Genomic DNA, 23,963 nt, shown 5'->3' with positions numbered 1-23,963 from the left:
TTGGAAATCAGAGCAGTGCTGTTCAATTCCCAAAAGCAGGGTGGCAGTTTTAATTTATTTTCTTGTTAAGAAATTTAAAACTTAATTAGACTTTGGCCAGTGTATCTAAAGATCTAATTTGTGGAACTTGGTATAGTAGTTGCGGAAGAGTGATAGTTCTGTAAAAGGTCCCTAAAATGAGCACAGCTGGATATGAAGTATGATTCCAGGAACCTCAGAAGGACATTCCCAACCATAAATACCTTCTCCACTTCGCTTTCGTGCTGCATAACACAATAATACAAATTTAGCAGCTTAAAACAACACCTATTCATTACCTCAGTTTCTATGAGTCAGAGTCTGGGCACAGCACAGCTGGCTTCCCCGCTCGGGTCCTAACAAGGTTTCAAGTGTAACAGGTGTCAGAAGGGCTGTGTTCTCATCTGCCGGTCAGGGCCCTCTTCTACACTTTTTTAGGTTCTTGGCAGAATTCAGTTTCTTTCGGTTGTAGGACTTTTCCTTGCTGGCTGCCAGCTGGGGATCACTCTCAGGGGGCCGCTGCAGTTCCTTGCCCTGTGACCCCCTCCCCTCACAACATGGCAGCTCACTTCTGCACAGCCAGCAAGAGACTCTCTTTCCCCAGTGTGCTGAATTGCATTCTTTTATTATATAATTGTAATCTTGGGAGTGACCATCCCATTACCTGTTCCATATAAAGTAAGTTAGTCCCACAAGTGGTATCCCATTATATTTATAGATCCTGCTCTCATTCAAGGAGAGGAGATTAGAGAGGATATATATATACCAGACGGTGGGCATGTTGAGGACCGTCTCAGAATTCTGCCCACCACACCAGCCGTAATTCCAGAAATTCACACCTTTACGTTCATTCTTTGAAGACTTCTGAAGATCTGGACATTTTAACTGATTTAAGCCATGTTATCTAAAAAATAACATGGCAGCCATAAAATTTTAGTGTGAGAAGGGAGCTTGGAAATCATTTAAACCCTTCCTTTGGGGGCACCTGGGTGGCCCAGTCGGTTAAGTGTCTGGCTTTTGGTTTCAGTCCAGGTTACAATCTCATGGTTCAGTTCATGAGTTCAAGACCCTCGTGCAGAGCCTGCCTGGAATTCTCTCCCACTCTCTCTCTCTGTCTCTCTCCACCCCCCCCCCCCATGCACATGCTCTCTCTCAAAATAAATAAATAAACTTTTAAAAAGTATATAAATAAATCCTTCCTTTATTGTTATCTCTTCATTTACACATGAAGGAAATGGCTTGCTCAGATCACAGCTAGTGTGACACAAAACAGAGCAGAGATTCAGGTTCACTGACTTTCATACCGTTGTTCTCTTTGGTACATGGCACCCACTGCTGGAGAAACCTAGAGAATTTTGGAGGAGACTCGGTGCTTATATGTGAAACTGGAAATAGGGAAAAGCTCACAGCAAACCATATGAGAGAACATCCCCCAGACAGGCGTAGCATAAAAGCGGGAGTAGGAATGTCACAAAGATGTGTGGGGAACAGGTTATGTGGAAAAAAGCTCCTATTTTATAAATTCTCTTAAAGTTTGTGGGAGGCAAGCCCTGCGCTTCAGCTCATCATTGCATTTTGTGAAAAACATTTATATGTGAAGAGGAATGTTGGCCAGGATTCCATTCATTTAAGACAAAGTCATCAGTGTTTAAAATTATTCATGATGAAGGCAAGGAAGCTCAAGTTCTGAAAGAAATATTTGCTTTATGAGGCAGTTTCTCTGCAGAGACCTCATTTATCTTCCCAAATTTAAAGTCACTTAGCAATTCTAAAGATTGATTCTGACTTAACTACATTACTTTGAATATATTGTGATTTAGTAAAATTATATAAGTGCCCCAAGGAGGAAGAGCACTGCTCTGGGGATTCATGATTACCAGTGGGAGAAAGAGGAGTGTGGGGATAGGATAAACTGCCCCAAATCCACATAAATAGATGAGTAAGGACAAAATGGGCCAACATTCCATCCCACTGGGAAAAGAATCAGAAAGAAATTCCACCAACTAAGGAAGTATAGAGACTAGTATTATTGCAAGCCCTGCTTTTGGGGGGACTTCAAGGGTTGCTGCCCTTAGAAGCCTCTGAAGCTTTCATAAAGCACTTGTAAAGGTGGACAGTATTTCGCCTTTTATATAATTTCAGCAAGCCAAATTTAAAAAAAAAATATTTTTTAATGTTTATTCATCTTTGAGAGAGAGAGAGAGAGAGAGACAGAGAGAGACAGAGGGTGAGTGGGGGAGGGGCAGAGAAAGAGGGAGACACCGAATCCGAAGCAGGCTCCAGGCTCCGAGCTGTCAGCACAGAGCCCAACACGGGGCTCGAACTCACGAACCGTGAGATCATGACCTGAGCCGCAGTTGAACGCTTACCCGACTTAGCCACTCACGCGCCCCTCAGCAAGCCGAATTTTAAATATATCAGTTGCTCTGTCTTTAGCTATCAGAGATCCAGACTCTGTTGAAGCTGATGACTATGGTCCACCAAGGAAGTAACTTTGTAAGCGGAAGGGGAATAAAAGGTGCCTCCACCTCAAGATGGAGGTTAGGATAAATTAGGCACTGGTTAAATGAACGATGTATCCCCTCGGTAGAGTACTGTGCAGCTGTTAAAAAAGAAACTGTGTCTGTACTGGTATGGAATTCTTTCTAAGATACGTTGTTAAACGAGAAAAGCAAAACCATATATTTAGTATACTACCGTTTTGGGAGGAAGAAATTAAAAATGAATATTTGATTTTATATCCATATTTCTGGGAAAACTAAAGATATTGGTTGCCTCTGGACAGCTAGGTAAATGTATTACCTAATGAAAAGTGACTTTTTCAAATAGAAAGAATGAAACTTTAAAGAGTCAAAGAGGCAAAAGCAAGTGAATATGGGAAATTGGTCTCCAAATAAGAACTGGCTTTGGTTATACAGGTTTCCTTGCAAACAGCCTTGACTCGCCCTCTGTAAAATCTGTCGTGATGTTCTCACCACCCTCTATGCTTTCTGTTCTAGCTCCCTAGTCAGGTGTTAGCATCCCTTCATGCTTTCAGTACTTTATTCAGACTGACTTCCCCACCTCCCACCCTACATCACCCCCTGCCACACGTGCACAAGTCTGGAGAGTCGTCTCTTTAATCCTTTAGAATTAAAAATGTACCTCCTCCCAAATATACACTATTCGACTGTAATCCATGTGTCTATCAATATGTCTGATATTTTTCCTATTCACTTCTCAATCTTAATGATATATACGGTCTCCACTACTAAACTGGGTGTGTCAGCTGAAATCCCTACCTAACGGTGCTGGTAGAAATGCTTGCCTTTTGTGGACAAAATATGATGAGGATTTTTGACGAAGCCAGATACAATAATGGGTAATGGCAATAAACCTTACTGTAAAGCAGGTGGTACTAGGTTAAGCATGTAAGCCCATTGAAGCAGTCGTCTGGGCTGATGCTCTGAGGTTCAGAAAACCTGACTGTGGGCTTTCTCTGTGTTATGTGCTCGTATTCAGGAGCCAAGACCACCAGCAGCACCTCTGGCGACTGGGCGACCTGAGCACGCAGAGGGGGTCAGCCTGCCTGCAGCTTCAGAGCACCATGCAGGACAGGGAACTGTTACCATGGTCATTATTAGTGTGCCGCATTGCTCTTGGCTCCTTAAATTGCTAGTTCCCTTGAATGCTGTCCTTCCCGCCTCCCCTGCCCTCCAGAATCAGGTTGAAATGTGTATGTTGTATTAGCCAAAGTTATCTTGGAAGAAGATACAAAATAAAGGACAAGTGTCTTTAAGGGAAAACCCTTCCCCCTATCGCCACCCCCAACCCCAAAGCCATCTAGGGACTGACTTAAGAAACTAAGGCATCTGTATCATCATCCTTTCCAGGGCTGAAGCAGAAATGTCTCCTCCCCTCACTTAACCTTGGCAGTCGCAAGCCAGCGTTTCATTTTCTCTGCTGCAGTCCAGGAAGGCAGGAATAATCACATGGCCACACAGCTAGAGACTGTCAGCCCAACTTGGCGTATCACCTTTCCAAACACCTTTGCAATTAGGAAGAGACAGGCAGCTCCTAACTGGGTCACGCGCTTCATAGCTGTATCTGTGCATTAGAGGCGACCGTGGGGAAGAACTCCCAGGGCCGCCTCTGTTGTACATGTTTTTCGTTGGGTTGCAGTTTAATAAACCTTTTAAGTTGTCCCTGAAATCGTCAGTGTAAGTTCCAAGGGAATGCTCATGTCTTCCAACATGTAGGGCAATCAGAGCCGTGATCAAACTATAATGCTGACTCCTCACACCCCCCAGCTATTCAGTTATTCATCCCCACCCGCTAGGACTGAGCACTCTCCAGTTCAGCATTTCTTTCATCTGAGTTGTCTCTGTTCGTTAGGGTGACACGTTCATGGGGGAACTAGTATTGTCCACATAAGGGTTCAAGTAGACCCAGTGTGTATAGGGAAAATATCATCGGGCTGTAAGAGACCTAGATTCTAGACCTAGTTCTGCTGCCAGCCAGCTGTGTGACCCTGGGCGGGTTTTTAACTTCTCTAGATTTCACACTTTTCTCTGAGGCTTCCTCCAGTTCTACGATTATCTGATTCCAAGTGGGTATCTGGGCCCTTATCCCTCCAGAACTCTCCCTTCTTCTGTTTGACTGTTGTGGTAAATAATTTTATGTAATGTAGCTTCTGACGTTATAGTCACACAGACTCAGCATATGTTCTTTCTACTGTTGAATTGTCCAGTTATGGACCATACCAGAGAGTAAACTGGGGACCTGGCACAACTCGGATTCTGCCTGGACTTTCCAAAAGGCTGAAGGATACCCCGTTTTTGAGAGCCAGTCGAGCCCACTTCTGCCCTATCCCAACCTAGTAGAAATCACCCAATCTCAAGTCCATCTGCTGTTCAGGCAGCCGGGCCACACTTGTTCCACATTTGGAAACATAGACCTTCTCCAGGGTGAGTTCATGTTCCATGTAGACATCTTTCAGATTAGAAACTAGAATCCCAGCCATCAATCAATTAGCATCATCACACGAGAGAGACCCAGATTCCAATACCAATACCTGGTCTACATGGGGTGGTCAGACCTGGCGGGGCGCTGGGGGTGGGGAGATGTTCTGCTTGCTGTGATTTAATTATGACTTCCTGGTTCGGGGATGTGGAAGCAAATATGAATAAGCCAACTCTCAGGACCAGCTGTCAAGCACATGGCTTGTAATCTGCTGTCACCCTGCTTGTCCCAAGAGCTCTCAGTTTGACTGTTCACCAGCTAGTCAAATATTTGTTTCCTCCACTGCTCTGATTCACACCCCTGGGACCTGAGGGTCTTGGATGGGGAAAGGGCACCCCAGCTAGGTGGTTTGCTGGCTGCTAGCATCCCAGTGGTTTGAGTTACAATGACTCAGCAGCCCTGGTTTTTCCCCCCTATAGGACAAATGGTGTCAGAGCCCTCTCCAAGTGAGATGGAATGTAATCTCTAACTGTTCTGTCAAGAGATGGCATTTGGAATGAGGCATTCCTGCTGATGGCCTCCCAATGCCCCTATTCTACAACCACTTAGTACCTCTTTAATGAGTTTTTCACTAAAAATTGTCAAGAGTTCTCACTGACATCCTTGGATATTATTATTTTAGTTAATGGCTTATTTAGAGGAAAAGGCCTGTCTTCATGGGGAGAAGGATGGGCACGTGAATATCAAGAGGACTCAACATTAGGCACTCTGCCCTGAGAGAATGGAAGGAACTGGGAAAGAGAAAAAGAGGCTAGTCATCAGTGATGATGGAAGTGTGGGATTGATGTGAAATGCAGGAAAAGGAATGGGTTAATAAGCAAGTGCTCCTGTTTATCTAATACTAAACAGGTTTTGATCCATTTCTTAGAATACATTTCTCAGAACATACTGCAAAAGGTAATTCTCAGGCACAATTTGAGAGCATCCAGTTTCTTCTGATCTGATTCTGTTTCCACTGGGCAATCTTCTGAGGCGAATTGAGTTTCCTTCATAGATTTTCCAACTGACAAGCATAATAACCAGCTGTTATCATTTTAGTTCTCTTAACAGTTACTATTCTCGTGGTAAATTGGCCTGCTGATTTCTGTTCCTTCCCTGGGCAGTTTAGTTAGCGGGAATCGATTCTTCCTGGGTCAGCAGGGAAAATCAAGTGTCTAGACCCACAAGGCGGAGTTTTTTTTAAAGCCTAGAAGTTCTTCAGTCGTGCAGAGTTTCCACCTCCTCCTTGAGCAGTTAAACCACATCTCACGAACCTCCACTGAAATAGCTTCTGCTTCAGTCTTTCAGTTCCAAGGGACATTTGTTCCTCCTTCACCCTAACTCACATCCCGGTGCAAGATGAGAAAGCTGGCTCTTCCCGCCCTCCTGGGCAGCCGTCCCCCTCAAGCCAGAGGCTTTGAACACCAAGGCGTCGCCTACAGCTTTGTTCTAGCCTCCGTCACACAGATCCTCAGCTATCTGTATCCCTCCACCCCCATCCTCACCCTCAGATTCTAGAAAACACCAATAAACTGTTCTTTGCGCTACTAACTCACCTCAGCCGTTATCTTGTGGCATCCCTTCATAAGAATATAAAAAAATTCAATCTAAAGAGATCAGGCAGGGGTGCCTGGGTGGCTCAGTAGGTTAAGCATCCAACTCTAGATTTTGGCTCAGGTCATGATCTCACGGTTTGTGAGTTCAAGCCCCGCATCGGGCTCTGTGCTGACAGTGTGGAGCCTGCTTGGGATTCTCTCTCCCTCCCTCTGTCTCTGACCCTCCCTCTCTGTCCCTCCCCCACACTCGCTCTCAAAATAAATAAACTTAAAAAACAAAATAAAGAGATCAGGTGACTTCGTCAGGGTCACACAGCAAGGTGGTGGAGGAAGAGCCGGGACCAGAGCTCAGGTCTTGTGACTCGAAGCACAGTTTTCCTACCACATCCCCTTGCACCTCCGCATTGCTCTGGTATTTGTGTCTGCTGACCTTGGCATATACCTCCTGACATGGAGGTGACAGGGGAGAAGTGAAAGGTCAGATGCAGAAGAAAATTACAGGAAAGAACTGAAGTTACAGGAATGAAATCCGCAGAGAAGGCACACTGACTCTAGTTCAAGTTCACACTGCTTCTGGATCAATCTAATCTGACGTTTAGAGGGAACACTTCATTGCTAAGTGATTGATAAGTAAAAATCCTTTTCTTTCCTCCAGGGTTTACCTCACTTAAGAGTGTGTCTGAAAAAAGGGAAAAAAGGGTATGTCTATAAGCAATAGCAGTGTATATCCATGCCACTCGATCAGGTTTGAGGACAGATGGGAGAAAAAGGCAGTGGAAATGGCCTAGCCCTTCCTGGCTTGTTTTTCATGAGAACCCCACACGATAGCCAGTGTTTAACAGTAAATGTGTCAGAAAAAGAGAAAAGGGCAAGAGAGAAGAGATTTTCTGCTGAGGTCTGGAAGAAGAAAAACAAAAAAGGCTGAACTAGGGAGATAGGGGCCACTGTTATCCTGAGGGCACAGTTGGCAAAGGCAAAGTGGCCAGTGGAAAGCCTGGAGGGAGGAAGGGCCAGGAGCTCATCCGTGCAGGTACTTAGCTGTCAATCAGTAACCAAAGGATGAAGCCTTAGTGTACGGACACAAGCCTCCTTATTCCCCACCTCCCATTGTTTTGCTGCCTGCTTATTCCCCTGACTTTTTATCATCAGATTCTTTCCTGCCAGCAGGAAATGCCAAGAAGGAGACTATTGTAATTTCAGGCATTCTTTGGTTTTTTTCAAGGCACTCTTACGGTAATAATTTATTAGGAAAGCCACCAGTGCATGTTCTAGACCATTAGAATCCCATCCTTAAATATCATGTAGATTTTCACCTTTTAAATTTTTACTGTGGTGGGGGCACCTGAGTGGCTCAGTCGGTGAAGCATCCAACTTTGCTCAGGTCATGATCTCGCAGTTCATGGGTTCAAGTCCCGTGTCGGGCTCCATGCTGACAGCTCAGAGCCTGGAGTCTTCTTCTGATTCTGTGTTTCTCTCTCTCTCTCTCTGCCCCTCCCAGGCTCACACTCTGTTTCTCTGTCTGAAAAATAAGTAAACATTTAGAAAAATTAAAAAATAAATTTTCACTGTGGCAAAATATATATTAACATAAAAGATGCCAAGTAAGCCATTTTTAAGTGTACAAGTCACTGGCATTAATTACATTCATACTGTTGTACAATCATCACCACTATTTCCAAAACTTTTCCATCACCCCAAACAGAAAACCTGTACCCGCTGACCACTAACTTCCTGCTCCCCCTGCCCCCAGCCCTGGTAACCCCTAATCCACTTTCTGTCTCTATGAACTTAATATCAGGCATTCTTACTTAACTATATATACCTCCTAAAATGTAGCAGCAGTAGAAAAGAAAGGACCCTGAGCTGAAAAGGAAAGGGGGTTTGGGGCTAAAAACCGAATTATCATTTTCTTAAATATGACTTAAATATAGTTGAGAACTTTTTATTATGACCGAGTACTTCTATCCTCCCAGACTGAGTACTTCTGTCTCCCCAGAGAAAGCAAAACAAAAGTCCTTCTGTTGTGCTAATTCAGCACCTTTCTTTCTTCTTTCAGTGACCATGCAGCAGGTGGCCAGGACAGTGGCTAAAGTGGAACTCTCAGACCACGTGTGTGATGTGGTGTTTGCACTCTTTGACTGCGATGGTGAGTGGCGCCCTCTGAAGCCAGGCAGGAAAACTGAGCCTGCCTGCCCTTGCTGTAGACCCTGTTTATAACGGAGCCTAGCAGACAGCCCCAGGGTACTAATACCTACCTCTTCAACTTACCCCTTTCTCACAGCAACAGCTCGGCCCTCAGCCTCATGACATTGAGAAACGTAACCCCAGGTCCTGGTTTGTGTTTTCCATTTCTTCTTATAATTCCAGTTTGCCTGTGGGCTGAAGTTAATTTATGACCACAAAGATCTTAAAAATGGAAACAAAAATATTAGACCCAACTTTGCTGCTTAGTAGATTAGGAGCACACGATTCGCAGTTATCTGAATGTGTCTAGAAAGAAGGTGGTGCCAGGTGTCTGGGTGGCTCAGTCAGTTGAGCATCCAACTTTGGCTCAGGTCATGATCTCGTGGTTGGTTGGAGCCCCGCATTGGGCTGTCTACTGTCAGCGTGGAGTCCGCTTCAGATCCTCTCTCCCCTTCTCTGTGCCCCTCCCCAACTCACGTGCACACTTGTGCACACACTCTGTCTCTCAATAAATAAATATTAAAAAAAGAAAAGAAAGAAAAGAAGGTGGTATTGATCTCTCCAAGGCACATTTCAGTCACTCACATTCCATGCTGGCCATCCAGCTCGCAGCGGTCTGCTGTGTCTGTGACCACTCCGTAGTTTAGCCCGGTTCAAAGATCCTGGTTCTGCTCTAGAATCATTTCTCAGCTGTTGCGCCTGACACAATACTACTACTAATATTCACAATAGAGGCTTACACTTTCTTTCAGTGCTTACTGAGAGCCAGGCATTGTGCTAAGCTGCTCGTGCAATCCTCTGACATAGGAAGACTTATTCACCACATTTTCCAGATAAGGAAGCTGAGACTCGAGAGGTGAGGTAATTTTCCCAGGATCACATAGGTGGTAGTAGATAGCATAACCAGGATTTGAATCAAACCGGTGCTGCCTCCCTCTGTCCTATAGGACGTCCACTGTTTGTTTCACAGCCAGGGTTCATTATTCATCTCCCTCTAGGAAGCGAGGCTAATGGAATCCAGGAACCAGGTCAGAAGTCCCCGCCTCTGTGAACCTTTGTTCTGGTCCCAGCATAATGAATCACTCCGGCGTTTTCGTTCCTTGTTTCAATTTGTTGTCATTACTGCATGTTACACTCTATTTCTGCATATGTGACCTAACTTCCCTATTAAATTGTGAGCTTTTTTAAAAGTTTTTATCTTAATTCCAGTGAGTTAACATACAGTGCATTATGAGTTCCAGGTGTACAATGTAGTGATTCAACACCTCCGTACACCGCCCAGTGCTCATCACAAGTGCCCTCCTTAATCCCCATCACCTATTCCACCCGTCCCTCCACCCCCTCCTCTCTGGTAACCACAAGTTTGTTCTCTATAATTAAGAGTCTGTTTCTTGCTTGTCTCTCTCTGTATATGTATATTTTTTTCCCTTTGCTTGTTTGTTTTGTTTCTTAAGTTCTACATATGAGTAAAATCATATGGCATTTGTCTTTCTCTGACTAACTAATTTCATTTAGCATCATACTCACTAGCTCCATCCATGTTGTTGCAAATGGCAAGATTCCATTCTTTTTTTAAGGCTGAATAATATTCCAGTGTGTGTGTGTGTGTGTGTGTGTACACACACACACACTACATCTTCTTTATCCATTCATCAGGCGATGGACACTCGGGCTGCTTCCATATTTGGCTATTGTAGATAATGCTGCTATAAACTGTGAACTTTTTAAGGGTAGTTACAAGTCCCCTGTTCACCTTTGAACCCCTCCCTAGGACCTCAAGTAAGTACTTTGCACATAACAGGTGTTCATTAACTTAAGTTACTGAAGTTATTAAGCTGAACTTGAGTTATTTAAACCTCCCATCTGCACCCACAACCTAGGTCTGAGTCAAAGAAAACTCCAGGGTTAGGACAAGAAGATGGCCTCACCTTCAGGTAGGCGTGGGTTATCCTCTAGTGCTGCCATGTCCAATATGATACCACTAGTTAAGTGTGACTATTTAAACGTTTCTCATCAAGGACTGTTCTAATGGATAGCACTGCTCTAAAGAGGTTAACTTTCCTCAGATTTTGTTTTTCCTCATCACTTTTAGGTGGTTTGAATTTTTTCCCAAAAACATGTCATTTTATAATTTTTGAAGCCAGAGAGCTGATCTGTGAAGTAAATATGGGAAAAAGGCAACCAGCCTCACAGTTTCCCTGTTCTCCTAGGAAGGCCTGGGAAATGAAATTTTATTTTCCAGCCTTTCAGAAGGAGGTTCTGTCGATGTCTACTTGCATCACCTTTAGAAAATCGTTTAACATCTCTGGGGCTTATTTTCTTAATCTACTGTCAGTATCTACTTGAATCACCCTTAGAAAATCATTTACATCTCTGGGGCTTATTAATCTGCAGAAAAAGGAAGTATCTATTAAATTTAAAAGGCACTGTTCTCTCTCAGTGCTAGAGCTTAGGTCAAAATGCTAAAGGACATTGAATTCTCAGATTTGTTCACCACAGAATTCAGAGTTGCACTCACAGATCACACATGTGCACAGATGACATTCAGTCATATACCTGCTTCCAAAGTAACAGGAGCCATTCAAGTTGATCAGCTGTGGCCTTAGGCGAAGCAGGAAGCAAATCCCACAGTAGTCTAAATGGCGTCACATTTTTTTTTTTGTCGTAAGCTTTTTATTATAAAAATATTAATAATCTTATTTAGACCTTTTTGTTCTTTTAATTACATTCTTTATTTTATTTTAAGTTTATTTGTTTGTTTGTTTGTTTATTTATTTATGAATGAGAGAGAGAGAGAGAGAGAGAGAGAGAAGAGAGAACACAACAAGCAGGGAAGGGGCAGAGAGAGAATCCCAAGCAGGTTCCGATCTGTCAGCACAGAGCCCGACTCAGGGCTTGAACTCACAAACTGCGAGATCATGGCCTGAGATGAAACCAAGAGTCAAATACTTAACTGACTGAGCCACCCAGGTGCCCCTTAATTACATTCTTTTTTTTTCAATAATTTTTTAAATTACATTCTTAATAAACCATATTATTGATTACTTTTCAGCCAGCCAGGCTACTTTTTAACTCTTTATATTGAAGTATAAAATACATACTGAAAAGTACAAATATCATAAGTATACAACTTGCTAAATTAAAAAAAAACTGAACACACTTGTGTAACCAGTATTACCCAGAAACAGCACATTAGCGGGACCACAGGGCCCCCTGGTGCTGCCTTCCAGTCACTTCCTCTCCCAAGGGCAATCACTTTCCTGACTTGGAATACCATAGATTACGTCTCCCTGGGTTTGCTTATTTGTTTGATCCTGCTGTGAGGTATCACTGAGGCTGTCCATACTCTCTTCAGCCAGAAAACATGAGCCAGTTTAGGTTTTCAGGTTCTCTCTATAGAAGTAAACCATGTATTCTTACTTTCCACTCTCTTCCCAGACTGATCATTAGTAAAAGTCCATTTGCTGGTTTCCTGTTGTCTTACCACTGCCAGTAATGGGCCATTCTTTTCATCAGGAGACATTTACCCCTGGGCATGTAGCCAAAGGGTAACTGTCCTCCACTACTGAAGTGGTTACTGTTCTGTGTGGCTGAAGAGATTGACCTTTGGTTAAACCAGATGTTCTCCAAGTTCCTTTCCAGAACCGAGAGTCTGCCACTGAAGAAGGTAGAATGGGAGGCCATGAGAAAATGGGCTGACCCCAAAGCCAGATTTTGACTTTGGTTTTTGCCATGAAAACCCTCCATCATCATCTCTCACCTAGACAACAGTCTTCCTGACTGACTCCTGTACTCCAATTGTGCCTCTCTCCAGTCCCATCCCCACATAGCCAGCCAGGGAGATCTAGCCACAGTGGAAATCTAACTCCATCTCACTTACCTACTTCCAGTCCTTTCCTGGGTCTCCACCACCTAGAAGATGAAGCACAAACCCTTTCATGAAAATACAAGACCTTTGGGGACCTCTGTCCTGCCTGCCTCTTCTGCTTACTCGTCCCCACCCCCGTGTCCAACAATTCCTAACTACTTGTAGTTCAGCAGCCATGTTGCTCCCTGCCTGAGCCTTTGCTTATGTGAATACCACTACCTAGAGTGCCTCCCCCACCGCACTCCCCTTTACTTGGCCAATTCCTGCTCGTCCTTTGGGATTCAAAGGATAGGAGTCACCTCCAGAAGGTCTTTTGTGCTCTGTTCTTGCACCACCTCCAGCCTGGGTTCCATGTCTTCCTCTGTGCCCCCATAGCATCTTCTGTCTACCCTGTTATGGCACTTACCATAGTGTTGAAATAATGTATTGGTCTCTCCCACAACCTGGGAGTATTTCAAGGAACAAAGTCTTACTTATGTCTTTATTCTCAACTCCTAGCATAGAACCTGACCTATAATATATTCTCACTCAACTTTTGTCACACTACACTAAACTGTCACTGAGTTGTAACCAGAAACATCAAGGAAGGAGCAAACCGTTCATCTTAAGCCAAAAGAATTGAATTTAGCTGTGAGATTGCACATGGTGTGAACAATGGAATTTTCTCAGTGTCTTTGTTCCAAGGCCTCCACTTATCTCTGTTGTGTTTGCCTCTTCCTCTAGGCAATGGGGAGCTGAGCAATAAGGAATTTGTTTCCATCATGAAGCAGCGGCTGATGAGAGGACTAGAGAAGCCCAAAGACATGGGCTTCACCCGCCTCATGCAGGCCATGTGGAAATGTGCACAAGAAACTGCCTGGGACTTTGCTTTGCCAAAACAGTAACCAAAACTGCAAGGGGGCCTCCTCCTCCACCCAAGTCACCCTGGCCCCTTGAGCAGAGCCTTGGCACAATCCTTCCTGCTACTGCTTCTGGAAGTAGTGCTCCCTTCCTCCTGGGAATGATCTCGGGATTCAACCAGTCTTCCCTCTCCACCCTTCCCGTCCCAGCATCTCTGCTCGGCTCTGATTCTGCCCAGTGATTATCCACCTAGGTTCTCAAAAACCTGAACAAGTCCTCAAAGTTCAGACTTTTGGCACCTTCATCAGCACCATGCATTCAGGCCACCCTACGGATAGAGAATGCAGGGAACCATCCATGTACCTGCCAACCCTGGGAAACACCCAGTTCTCGAGTCATTCTTGCTGTGGATTCACATTAAGAACATTCCGGCTTTTCCTCCTGCTGGTATTCTTAAGCCACAAGTTGGGAAGACCTCTGAAAGGCAAAAGGAAGTCTGAGATGAATGGTCAGGAGGAAGAGCCGGGCATCCTGAGCTGGTGGGAAGCCTGAGCCAGAGGAAGGATCCATGTCGGTCCCCAGGGTGGCTCTGAGGCCTGCTCCGAGAAGGTGATGTGCACGGTGGGAATGCAGCAAGATTTGGAATTTAAAGTAGCTGCTTCATGGCTCTCCACTCCTGTCTTTTCCTCCCAGGCTTCCTAAGAGGACTCCACCATGACTCCGTGCCTAATGAGCAGTAGTGATTGAGTTCATGTTCCCTGCAAGTGCCATTTCCCCTCCAGGAATGTGCCTCTAAAGCCGAGGCCTGGCTCAGAGCCTGTCTGCCCTCTGTCTTAAACACTTGTAAAATATCACTTTAATTATAACAGTTTGCAATAAACTCCCCCCGCAAAGGCTCTTGTCTCTTTTATTTTAGGATCCTCTGGGGTGCTTTTCATTTCATTTCTCCACTGGGTTTAGACCCTGCTAGCAGCGGACCTGTTTTCTTTCTACCACAGTCTGGTTCTTCCTGTTGAAAGGCAACTTTAGGCACAAACAAAAAGTGAGGGCATTTGGAGGTTAATGATGGCATTGTGCCTGCACAGTTTGGATGTCATTTCATCTTGGGCCAGGTACATAGTCCTTGATCTCTCCTACCCCACGATTAGGAACTAAGATGGGTGGAGGAGTATATGAGAAATCATCCGGTGTGGTGGATCTAAATTTAAGAGCCACAGCAACCAGTGTTTTGTATGGACTCAGCTCTCACTAACTCGGTGTGGCCTTGAACAAGCAAGTAATTTTCCATCGGGTTCCTCAACTGTAAAATGACCAGGTTGAGCGTAATGGGCTCTAAGTTTTCTTCCAGGTCCCAAAAGCCTCTCCTTCAGTTCTCCTCCAGAACCTTCAGGTAATGCTCCCTGGCATCAGAGTGTCTCGAGTCTAATGCAATAAAACAACCACACCAAAAACCCAGTGCTTCCTGTGAGGCCTGGAAGCTGCTAGGGAGTGTTTATCGGCCAAATAAGAGCAGAGGCCTGGGTCTGCACCTGTGGCTCCACAAGGGCAGTACCAACCCCAGTGTTTCCTCTCGAGCAATGTAACAAGTTCATTTCCAACATCCTTTCTGGGAGCAGGTTAGATTCTCTCTCAAAGGAGCTTGCCACTCACCCACCTCATCTACCTTCCACTCTTTCCTTTCTTGGGATATGTATACCTGGTACCCAGGTGGAGGCATCAGCAAAATGTAAGCTTTTCTTAAATTTGTCCCGGAACCCCCAAATCACCTTTTCTGCAACCCTCGTTTCTCCAGCCTGGAAGAGGAGTCCTATTCAGAGCCTTTATGGGGCATTCATTCCCCTCCAAGAAGAGATCTGCTGCTTGGCCTGGGTTCACTGAAGCGGGAGAGCCAGAGCACAGCAGGAGAGGGTAAAGATCTTACCTACATCTTGAAACCCAAGGTCAAGAGCAGCCACTTATCACAGGTACATGGAACTCCAACTTTAGCTCCTGGAAGTGCCTGAGGAAGCACAGGAGGTCCAGGTGCTCAAGAAGACAGGATGGCCACACTTTGGCACAATCGGGTAAGTGTGCAGATGAGAGGTACAAGCTAAGTCACCCAGAAGAGCCCAGGGTCCCCTACCCTGGAGGAGGATGTCCTTGAGCAAGGCGGCATGTGAGCAGGCTTGAGAGGATTTCAGTAGGCAGCATTTGGGGTAGTCTGGAAGCACTGGGGGATACAAAAGGCTGATTTGTGCTTCTCTTTTTATTCAGATTGTTTCTTCTACCTAAATAGAATAACCTTCCCCTCTTTCTTCAAGACTCCACTCCAGCTGTTCCCTACTTAAGAAGCCCTTGTGGACCCTCTTCCAGACAAGATTAGTAGTCCCTCCTCTCCCTCCCAAGGATCATTGGCCCACCCCTAACACCACTGCTGTAATCCATGTAATCTTTGTGAGACTGTCACCCACAAAGTTCAGACCCAGAGCAGTGACATGGTCAACGAAACGGTCCACCACCAAAAGCTAATTTTAAAATAACTCTTGGACGGGGGCACCTGGGTGGCTCAGTCAGTTGAGCATCCAACTTTGGCTCAGGTCATGATCTCATAGTTCGTGAGTTCAAGCCCCGCGTCAGCTTCTGTGCTGACAGCTCAGAGCCTGGACTCTGCTTCGGATCCTTAGTCCCCCTCACTCCCTGCCCCTCCCCCACTCTCTCTCTGTCAAAAATAAATAGACATTTAAAATAAATAGCTCGTGGACAATGTAAAAGTGATATGAGCAGTGCCTCAGTAAATTCCTCTCACATACCCACAGCCATTCTCTATGTTTGCTGCTGTTCTCTAATTCTTTAAGACACAAAAAGAACTCTCTAGTTCTAGCCCTTAGGCTTCAGGGAGGGAAAGAAAGGTAGAGAGGACCCAGGCTACTGGGCTTCCTTGTGACCCTAAGCTCAGCATCATCCATGAGGACAAGCAGAAAGAATGTGGAGAGACAAGGTTACTAAGGAAAATGGGCTTAAGAACATGCATGCTCTTCAAAAATCATATTCATAGCTTTTAATACCCCACCCAATTTTAGCTCTGGTTGGAGTATATGCACTTGAACTGAATGGGAGTCTAAGACAAAAGAAATCCAGGCAACAGCTGCTACCAGACAGGGAAGAAGGGACAGCAGCATAGGAGCCAGGAGCCAGGTCCCCCAACTGGAGCATCCTCTCCAAGCCTGAGCACAGCCCAAGCCAGGTTATGTGCCCTCAAGACGCTCAGAAAGGGAAGGAGGAAGAGTCAAGAGTTCAGCTTTCAGGCTTCAAGTGCCACCTGCTGGCAAGAAGGCTCAGCTCAGGGATTCTGGTCTGGAGCAGGTAAGGGGAGGCAGCTTGAGTCCAGCCTAGCCCCAGCCCTACTCCTTGAAACGAGGCCTCCCAGGAACCTGGATGGCATGGAGTAGGGTGGAATGAACAGCCAGAGATTGACCCTAACCATGAAGAGAGACACTATGGATATGATTATAATTGAGAAGAGAAAAGGAGCGATGCTTGTGGATTGTTCTCTGTGGTTCAGAATGGGAATTTTTACCAGCAAATGAGAGGGTGTGAGCTGCTCTATTCATTCCACAACTCTCTGCTGCTCACCTGCTATGTGCCAGGCACCACCATTCACATGGTTTCAAAACCCAGCCAAGGAGTTTGTATTCTAGAGAAAGGAAACAAGGTTAAGTACATACTGGTATGAGAGCACTTAGAAAAGCAGAAGGGCCACCCAATGCAGATTTGGGAGCTCAAGGCAGGCTTGCAGAGGAAATGATTTATTTTTAAATCAAAAAACCCACTAAGGTCTGCATGTTGAGTAGGAGCTAACATCAGGGGAGGGGGCCCAAGCAGAGGCTGCAGTGCATGCAAAGGTTCCAAGGCCAAAAAAAAAAGCATGTTTCTGGGAACTGAAATTCTGGGGAGCATCCAGGACAAACCGGGAAGTGATTTTGTGACCCAAGAATTAATATAACAGTCTTCACAAAAAAAAAGATTAAAAATGCATTTGAGGATTTTAAACCACACTTCTGGGTTATAGGAAAAAATCATGCTGGAAATTTTTAAATGCTTAGGACTGAGCATGATAGGGGTGTCTGGGTGGCTCAGTGGGTTAAGCGTCTGACTCCAGCTCAGGTCACGATCTCCCTGCTCGTGAGTTTGAGCCCCGCATGGTGCTCTGTGCTGACAGCTCAGAGCCTGGAGCCTGCTTTGGGTCCGGTGTCTCCCTGTCTCTCTCTGCCTCTTGCCTGCTCACATTCTGTCTCTCTCACTCAAAAATAAACATTAAAAAAATGTTTTTAAAGAACTGAATATAATGAAAATACTAAATATTAAGACTTGTGGGACACAGCCAAAGGTCAACTTAAAACTCCTTAACAACTCCCATACTTATTTACAGATTATAGGATGATGATATGCTAAGCATCTGCCTCAAGAAGTTGGAGGAAAAAAAAAAAAGATCAAGATCATAACCCAAAATAATAAATAAAAAGAGCAAAAATAAATAATATTAGAAAATTTAGATGCATATAACTAGAGACTACAGAAGTTTAAAAATAGGAATATTGGGAACAACTTTATGCCAATTTGAAATGGATAGTTTCCTAGAAAATATAACTTAACAGACACAAGAAAAAATTAAGAATCTGAATAGACTATAATAAACTGAATCAGTAACTTTAAATCTATTTATAACAAAAAACACCAAACCCAGATGACTTTACATGAGAGGGGGGAAAAATGGAATGAGATCCTGTAGGACCTTGTAAGCCCCAGTAAGGAGTTTGGACTTTATCTTATTATAATTGGGAGCCACTGAAGGATTTTAAGCCAGAAGATGATGTAATGAACTTTGCATTTTGGAATGATGACTTTGCCTGCAATGCCACAGATGAATTGGGAGTGGGATCCAGGTTGGAGACTGCTATAATAACCCAGTTAGCAGATGCTGGATGCCTAGATTAGGGGGAATGGCTGCAGAGTTGGAGTCCCTAACAGAATTGGGAGATGTCAGGTCAGGCCCGAGGGCTCGGGTGGGGGCATGTAAGTTGGAGGCTGGTGAGGGAGGGGGAATAATTAAGGGTGACACCAGATTTCTGTTTAGATAATGGAGTGTATGGTGCTCTTCAGTGGGACTGGGAACCAGGGAACCAGGTGTGGCTGGAGGAAGATGTGGCTTTTCTGACATGCTGAGGTGCCTGAGAGACATCCCGGTAGAAATATCTAATGGGTTGTCAGATACAAGAGTCTGGACCCAGGAAAGGGGTCTAGGGTGGAGATACGATTTAGGAATCTCCTAAAAATCTGGGTTCTCCCAACTTCAAGGCCAGCTAACCACAAACGCATAAAGTCTGAATCGGTTTCCCCGCTGTGAAATACTAACCCCAGCTCCATCTCTTCCCCAAGGGAAACTGGGAGTAGAGACCATCAAAGTGAAAGGACTTTGAATCAAAGAACCCATACTTGGTGGGTTATCTATGCGGGGACAAGTTTGGTAGAAAGGGTTTCAAGTGCACTGTGCCCTCCTTCCAGCCTCCAGCCTCCGGCCTCACTAGGTGTCAAGAGCTGCTTTTTCTGTAGGGAGAAGAAAAGAGAGAGCAAAGGACTACAGTGGAGATCCAAAGATGCTATAAATACTCACGTGTTCATTCAACAAATAAGGTGTTGAAACTCAAACTGAATATTCAATCACGTATCAGTCATTCACATGCAGGTGAATTTTCACCATCTTTGCTGTAAAGTTTAGGTTTTCTTTTTTTTTTTTTCTTTCTTTTTTAAAAAAATTGTTTTAGGGGCGCCTGGGTGGCTCAGTCGGTTGAGCGTCCGACTTCGGCTCAGGTCGTGATCTCGCGGTCCGTGAGTTCGAGCCCCACATCGGGCTCTGTGCTGACAGCTCAGAGCCTGGAGCCTGCTGCGGATTCTGTCTCCCTCTCTCTCTGCCCCTCCCCTGCTCACGCTCTGTGTCTCAAAAATAAACATTAAAACAATTTTTTTTTATTTTTTTTTAATGTTTACTTTTGAGACAAAGAGAGACAGAGCATGAAAGGGGGAGGGTCAGAGAGAGAGGGAGACACAGAATCCGCAGCAGGCTCCAGGCTCTGAGCTGTCAGCACAGAGCCTGACGCAGGGCTCGAACTCACGGAACGTGAGATCACGACCTGAGCTGAAGTCGGATGCTTAACCCACTGAGCCACCCAGGCACCCCAAGTTTAGGTTTTCTTCTTTCTTTTTCCACCATTCACATGGTTCCAAAACCAAGCCTAACATAAAAAGGCATACATTTTTTTTAAGTTTATTTGTTCACTGGGGGGAGGGGGGAGGGGGGAGGGGCAGAGAGAGAGAGGGAGAGAGAATCCCAAACAGGCTCCCTGCTGTTAGCGTGGAGCCTGATGTGGGGCCCAAACCCAGGAACCAAAAGATCATGCATGACCTGAGCTGAAATCAAGAATCAGATGCTGGGGGCACCTGGGTGGCTCAGTTGGTGGAGCGTCCGACTTCAGCTCAGGTCATGATCTCACAGTTCGTGGGTTCGAGCCCCGCATCAGGCTCTGTGCTGACCACTTACCCAGCCTGGAGCCTGCTTCGGATTCTGTGTCTCCTCTCTCTGCCCCTCCCCCACTCACGCTTTGTCTCACTCTGTTTCTCAAAAAAATAAATATAAAAAAAAATGTTAATAAAAAAAAAAAAAGAGATGCTGGACTGAGCCACCCAAGTGCCCCCCTCCAACAAAAAGGCATATGTTTTAAAGCCTCCCAGTCATTCCCACAGCTGCATAGTATTCCCTTGTATACCATGGTTTAATCAATGAGTAGTTTCTCAGGGAGAGATTTTAGAATCTGGCTCTCTGAAAAGAAGGGCTTGGGAGGTCACATTTGGAGACAGCAAGGGACACTGGGGAATCAGGAAGCAAAAGAGGAAAGGACAGGGAGTATGGGATACTCCACTGATTTGGCAATTCTTCCTGAAGCCTTAGGGAGGAATTTAACCCCATGGCTAGTATAGGGGAACTCTGAATAACATGTTGAAAGAGAGAAAAACCTGTCTCCAGGATTCATTTACTCTACTCATTTAACAAATATATATGGAGCCCATGTTAAGGACCAGGCCCTGTGCTCAGGCCATGGGGAATGTTGAGGTCAAGATCTCCATCTTGGTGTAGCTGGAGACAGGTGTGCCAGCTGTGTGGGGGCAGTGAAGGTGAGTGTCCAAGGAGGAGCCAGGCTCATGGAGGAGACCCTTTCTCAGCCTCAGATCTTGTCTCAGATGTCATCTCCGATCTTACACACACAATTAGCAACTCCGTCTTCTGAGTCTCCTCTGGAGCTTATACACAATCCCACTGTTGTACTTGCCACAGTGTCCTCTGTTTTTTTAATATCGAGCTTCTTTACTAGACTGTGAGCGCCCTGAGGTCGGGTGCTCTCCTTTAGTCGTGGTGCATTCTGAATGTCTAGAACCACACAATGCCTGGCTTTCAGTATAGACATCTGCCTGTTAAATTAATTCTACCTCTTCACAGAGATGGAGCTTAAGCTGAGCCCTCAAGAACAAGTTAGCTTGGACAGATGAAAAAGATAATTAAGGAGGACAGGTAGACAGATAGGGCTGGGGTGAAATGTGTGTAGATAGAGACAGGGAGGGGATGGCAGGAGATGAAAGCACGTTAAGGTCACACTGAATTCTCGGTGTCCCCAGAGGAGAGAAATATGGAGGCCGGTGGTCAACTAATACAAGGTTGGTTTCAGCTATAGAAGCAAAATGAGGAGATGCTAAGATTCATTTGGAGATTCATTTCTCCAGTGACTTCTCCTGGTTATCTGTGGAGGCAATTAAGGATTTTTTTTTCCTTCACTTTCTGAGCCTCATCCTCCCACAAATACCAGGATCCCAGCTAGACAGGATAGACATTTCCACTTTTTCCCTTAGATCAAAATCATGACGTCTTGATTTCAAGAAGTATCAAGGAGAAACTGTAATTTCAAGCTGGCATACCAGTTCCATTTTTAAACAAAATCAATAGACCAAGGACCATAACGTTTAACTTGAACTGAGCAGGAGTGTGACTCCCTTCCTGGCCTTTGGACCAGAGAAGGACCCATAGACAAATTACCTCAAGACAAAAGACAATACACACAGTTTGAGATCTATAAGAAGGGTAGGGAGTGATAACATGGAGGTTGGTTAGACTAGCACTCGGGCACAGTTTATAATCCCTTCTGAAACAACAAAGCCTTTCTTCTTTTTTTTTTTTTTTAAGTTTACTTATTTTGAGTGTGGGTAGGGGCAGAGAGATTGGGAGAGAGAGAATCCCAAGCAGGCTCAGTGCTGTCAGCACAGAGCCTGATACCAGGCTCAATCCCACAAATCGTGAGATCGTGACCTGAGCTGAAACCAAGAGTCAGATGCTTAACCGCCTGAGCCACCCAGGTGCCCCAAAGCCTTTCTGAACTGAAACAATTCAGAGACCCAGCTCAGCTGCAGAGAGGAGGGAAGGAGAAAAATGAGGAAAATAAGGCCTAAAGAAGTCCTACTACACACACACACACACACACACACACACACACACACACACTCAGCCTGTCTTTCCAGAGGCTTACTGCCAACCAAGCCAAATTACTAGCTACACACTCAAAATTTAAATAAGATTTTGTCATTTATACATTTTGCAGGAAAGGAGAAGAGGGCTCATTAGCCAGCAGCTGGGCAATCACAGCCCAATTCCTTAACACAATGAAATTACAAGCCTTCTTTTACACAACTGCCCTCTTCACAAAGTGAAATACTGGTGGTCAGCCAGAGAAGAGGGGCTCGTGATACTCAGGAAATGGACGAGGAGACTTCATGATACTTAGCAGAAGAGGGGAAAATGGACGTTGCAGTCCTAGGTCAATAAACCCCACAAAAGCTATTTGAAAAGTGTCCTGGTATTTATCCATTAACATATGGTTAAGGACATGTCAATCTGTGGAGACCTTTTCTAAGTGTAGGGCCCTCTTATTAAGGAGGCGCTGATTTCTTCACCACCAGGATATTCTCTAACAGGCCAGCTGGCGGTCAGTCGCAAGCGTTTGCATTGGGAAGGGAACCGCGGAAGGGAAAGGAAAGCTGGATGTGAAGAAATTTCCAAGGAGTGAGCGTGTGTGGCCAAGGATGCCTTGCTTCGTATTACACTGAGAAAATACAACCTATTTGAAAAGAACTTCCTTATGTTCCCACTTCCAAATTTACCAGCTGGCCTGCAGTGTACCTGGCCACACTGTCTTCCTCCTGAAACATCAGTGAGTTGTCCATACAGCTATCTAAGGCCATCCCCTCACTTGTGCCCCAGATCCCACCCCCACTGTCTACTCCTGTGTCTCCTCTCCTGCCTCACCAACATTTCCTGCCCAATTAAATAATTCCTATCACAGGGGCGCCTGGGTGGCTCAGTCGGTTAAGCGTCCGACTTCAGCTCAGGTCATGATCTCACGGTCTGTGGGTTCGAGCCCCGCGTCGGGCTCTGTGCTGACAGCTCAGAGCCTGGAGCCTGCTTCCGATTCTGTGTCTCCCTCTCTCTCTGACCCTCCCCCACTCGCACTCTGTCTCTGTCTCTCTCAAAAATCAATCAATAAATAAAAACGTTAAAAGACATCATGAACTTAACACACCCCAAATCACACATCTAATATCCCCTCTATCAAAATGCTTCTCTCAGTCTTCCCCCAGTTTCTCCAGTTTCAGTAAAGACAAGCTCTGTTCCACCACTGACCCTGGCCAAAACCCTGAAATCATTCTCAACTCCTCTTCCTCAATCCCACATCACACATCCAATCCACCAGCAAAATCGTTTTGATTTGTGTCTTCACAATGTATCTAGAATTTGACTACTTCTCACAGCCTCCACCATTACCCTTGTCCGAGTTACCATTAATTCTCACCTGGATTACAGTAGTAGCTTCTTACCAAATTCTGCTTAAAAGTCCAAGTAATAGAAGGACTGAGAAATGTCCAGTGGAGTTGGCAATGTGGGTAACCTTGACAGGACTGCTTTCACTAGAAAGCCTGATAGAACCTCCAGTCTATAGTGTAATCCTACATGCTCCTTGTTGATTCTGTAATAACTCACCAAGGAAATTCCCATTTCAGAGCCTTTGCATGCTCTTCCTTCTGCCTGGACCATCCTTCCTTCCCTCCAGACGGTCATATCTGGAATACCTGCTCTTTCTCCTGAATTGAGGTTTCTGTTAAAATGCCAGTTTCTGAGAGATTTCATATCAGCCTATTTAAAATAGCACCTCCCACTCTCTATTCCCTTTTATTTTCTTCATTGTATTTGGCACTCTCTGAATATTTCTGTCTCTCTCCTTCTCCCCTACACACACTAGAATGTAAGTTCTATGAGGGCAGAGACTTTGTTTTGTTCTGCACTGTACACCCTGCCTGGCAAATGTCTGCCGAACGAATAAATGACCTTCGTCTCAAACTCACAGAATTACTACCAAGAAATGGAAGCATATTCGACTTCAAGA

The 23,963-nt window shown here is 45.0% G+C and overlaps 1 protein-coding gene across 4 annotated transcripts in view; it reads left to right on the top strand.

Annotated features, from left to right (window-relative positions):
* The window catches only part of MICU1 (mitochondrial calcium uptake 1), a 247,095-nt gene extending 232,753 nt beyond the window's left edge, over positions 1-14,342 (top strand). For all 4 annotated transcript variants that reach the window (XM_019444492.2, XM_019444491.2, XM_053888569.1 and 1 more), the window contains 2 exons: positions 8,611-8,700; positions 13,330-14,342. In XM_019444492.2, coding sequence (XP_019300037.1) covers positions 8,611-8,700; positions 13,330-13,490 — 251 coding nt within the window. In that variant the 3' untranslated portion in view covers positions 13,491-14,342. The remainder of the gene's footprint in view (positions 1-8,610; positions 8,701-13,329) is intronic.
* The last annotated feature ends 9,621 nt before the right edge of the window (positions 14,343-23,963 follow it).

This window comes from Panthera pardus, unplaced genomic scaffold (assembly GCF_024362965.1).
Source record: "Panthera pardus isolate Hobbes unplaced genomic scaffold, ASM2436296v1 HiC_scaffold_22, whole genome shotgun sequence".
In the NCBI taxonomy this organism is placed as follows: Eukaryota; Metazoa; Chordata; class Mammalia; order Carnivora; family Felidae; genus Panthera; species Panthera pardus.
Note: the sequence above shows the minus strand (reverse complement) of the source record. Positions and strands in the feature narration are given on the sequence as shown.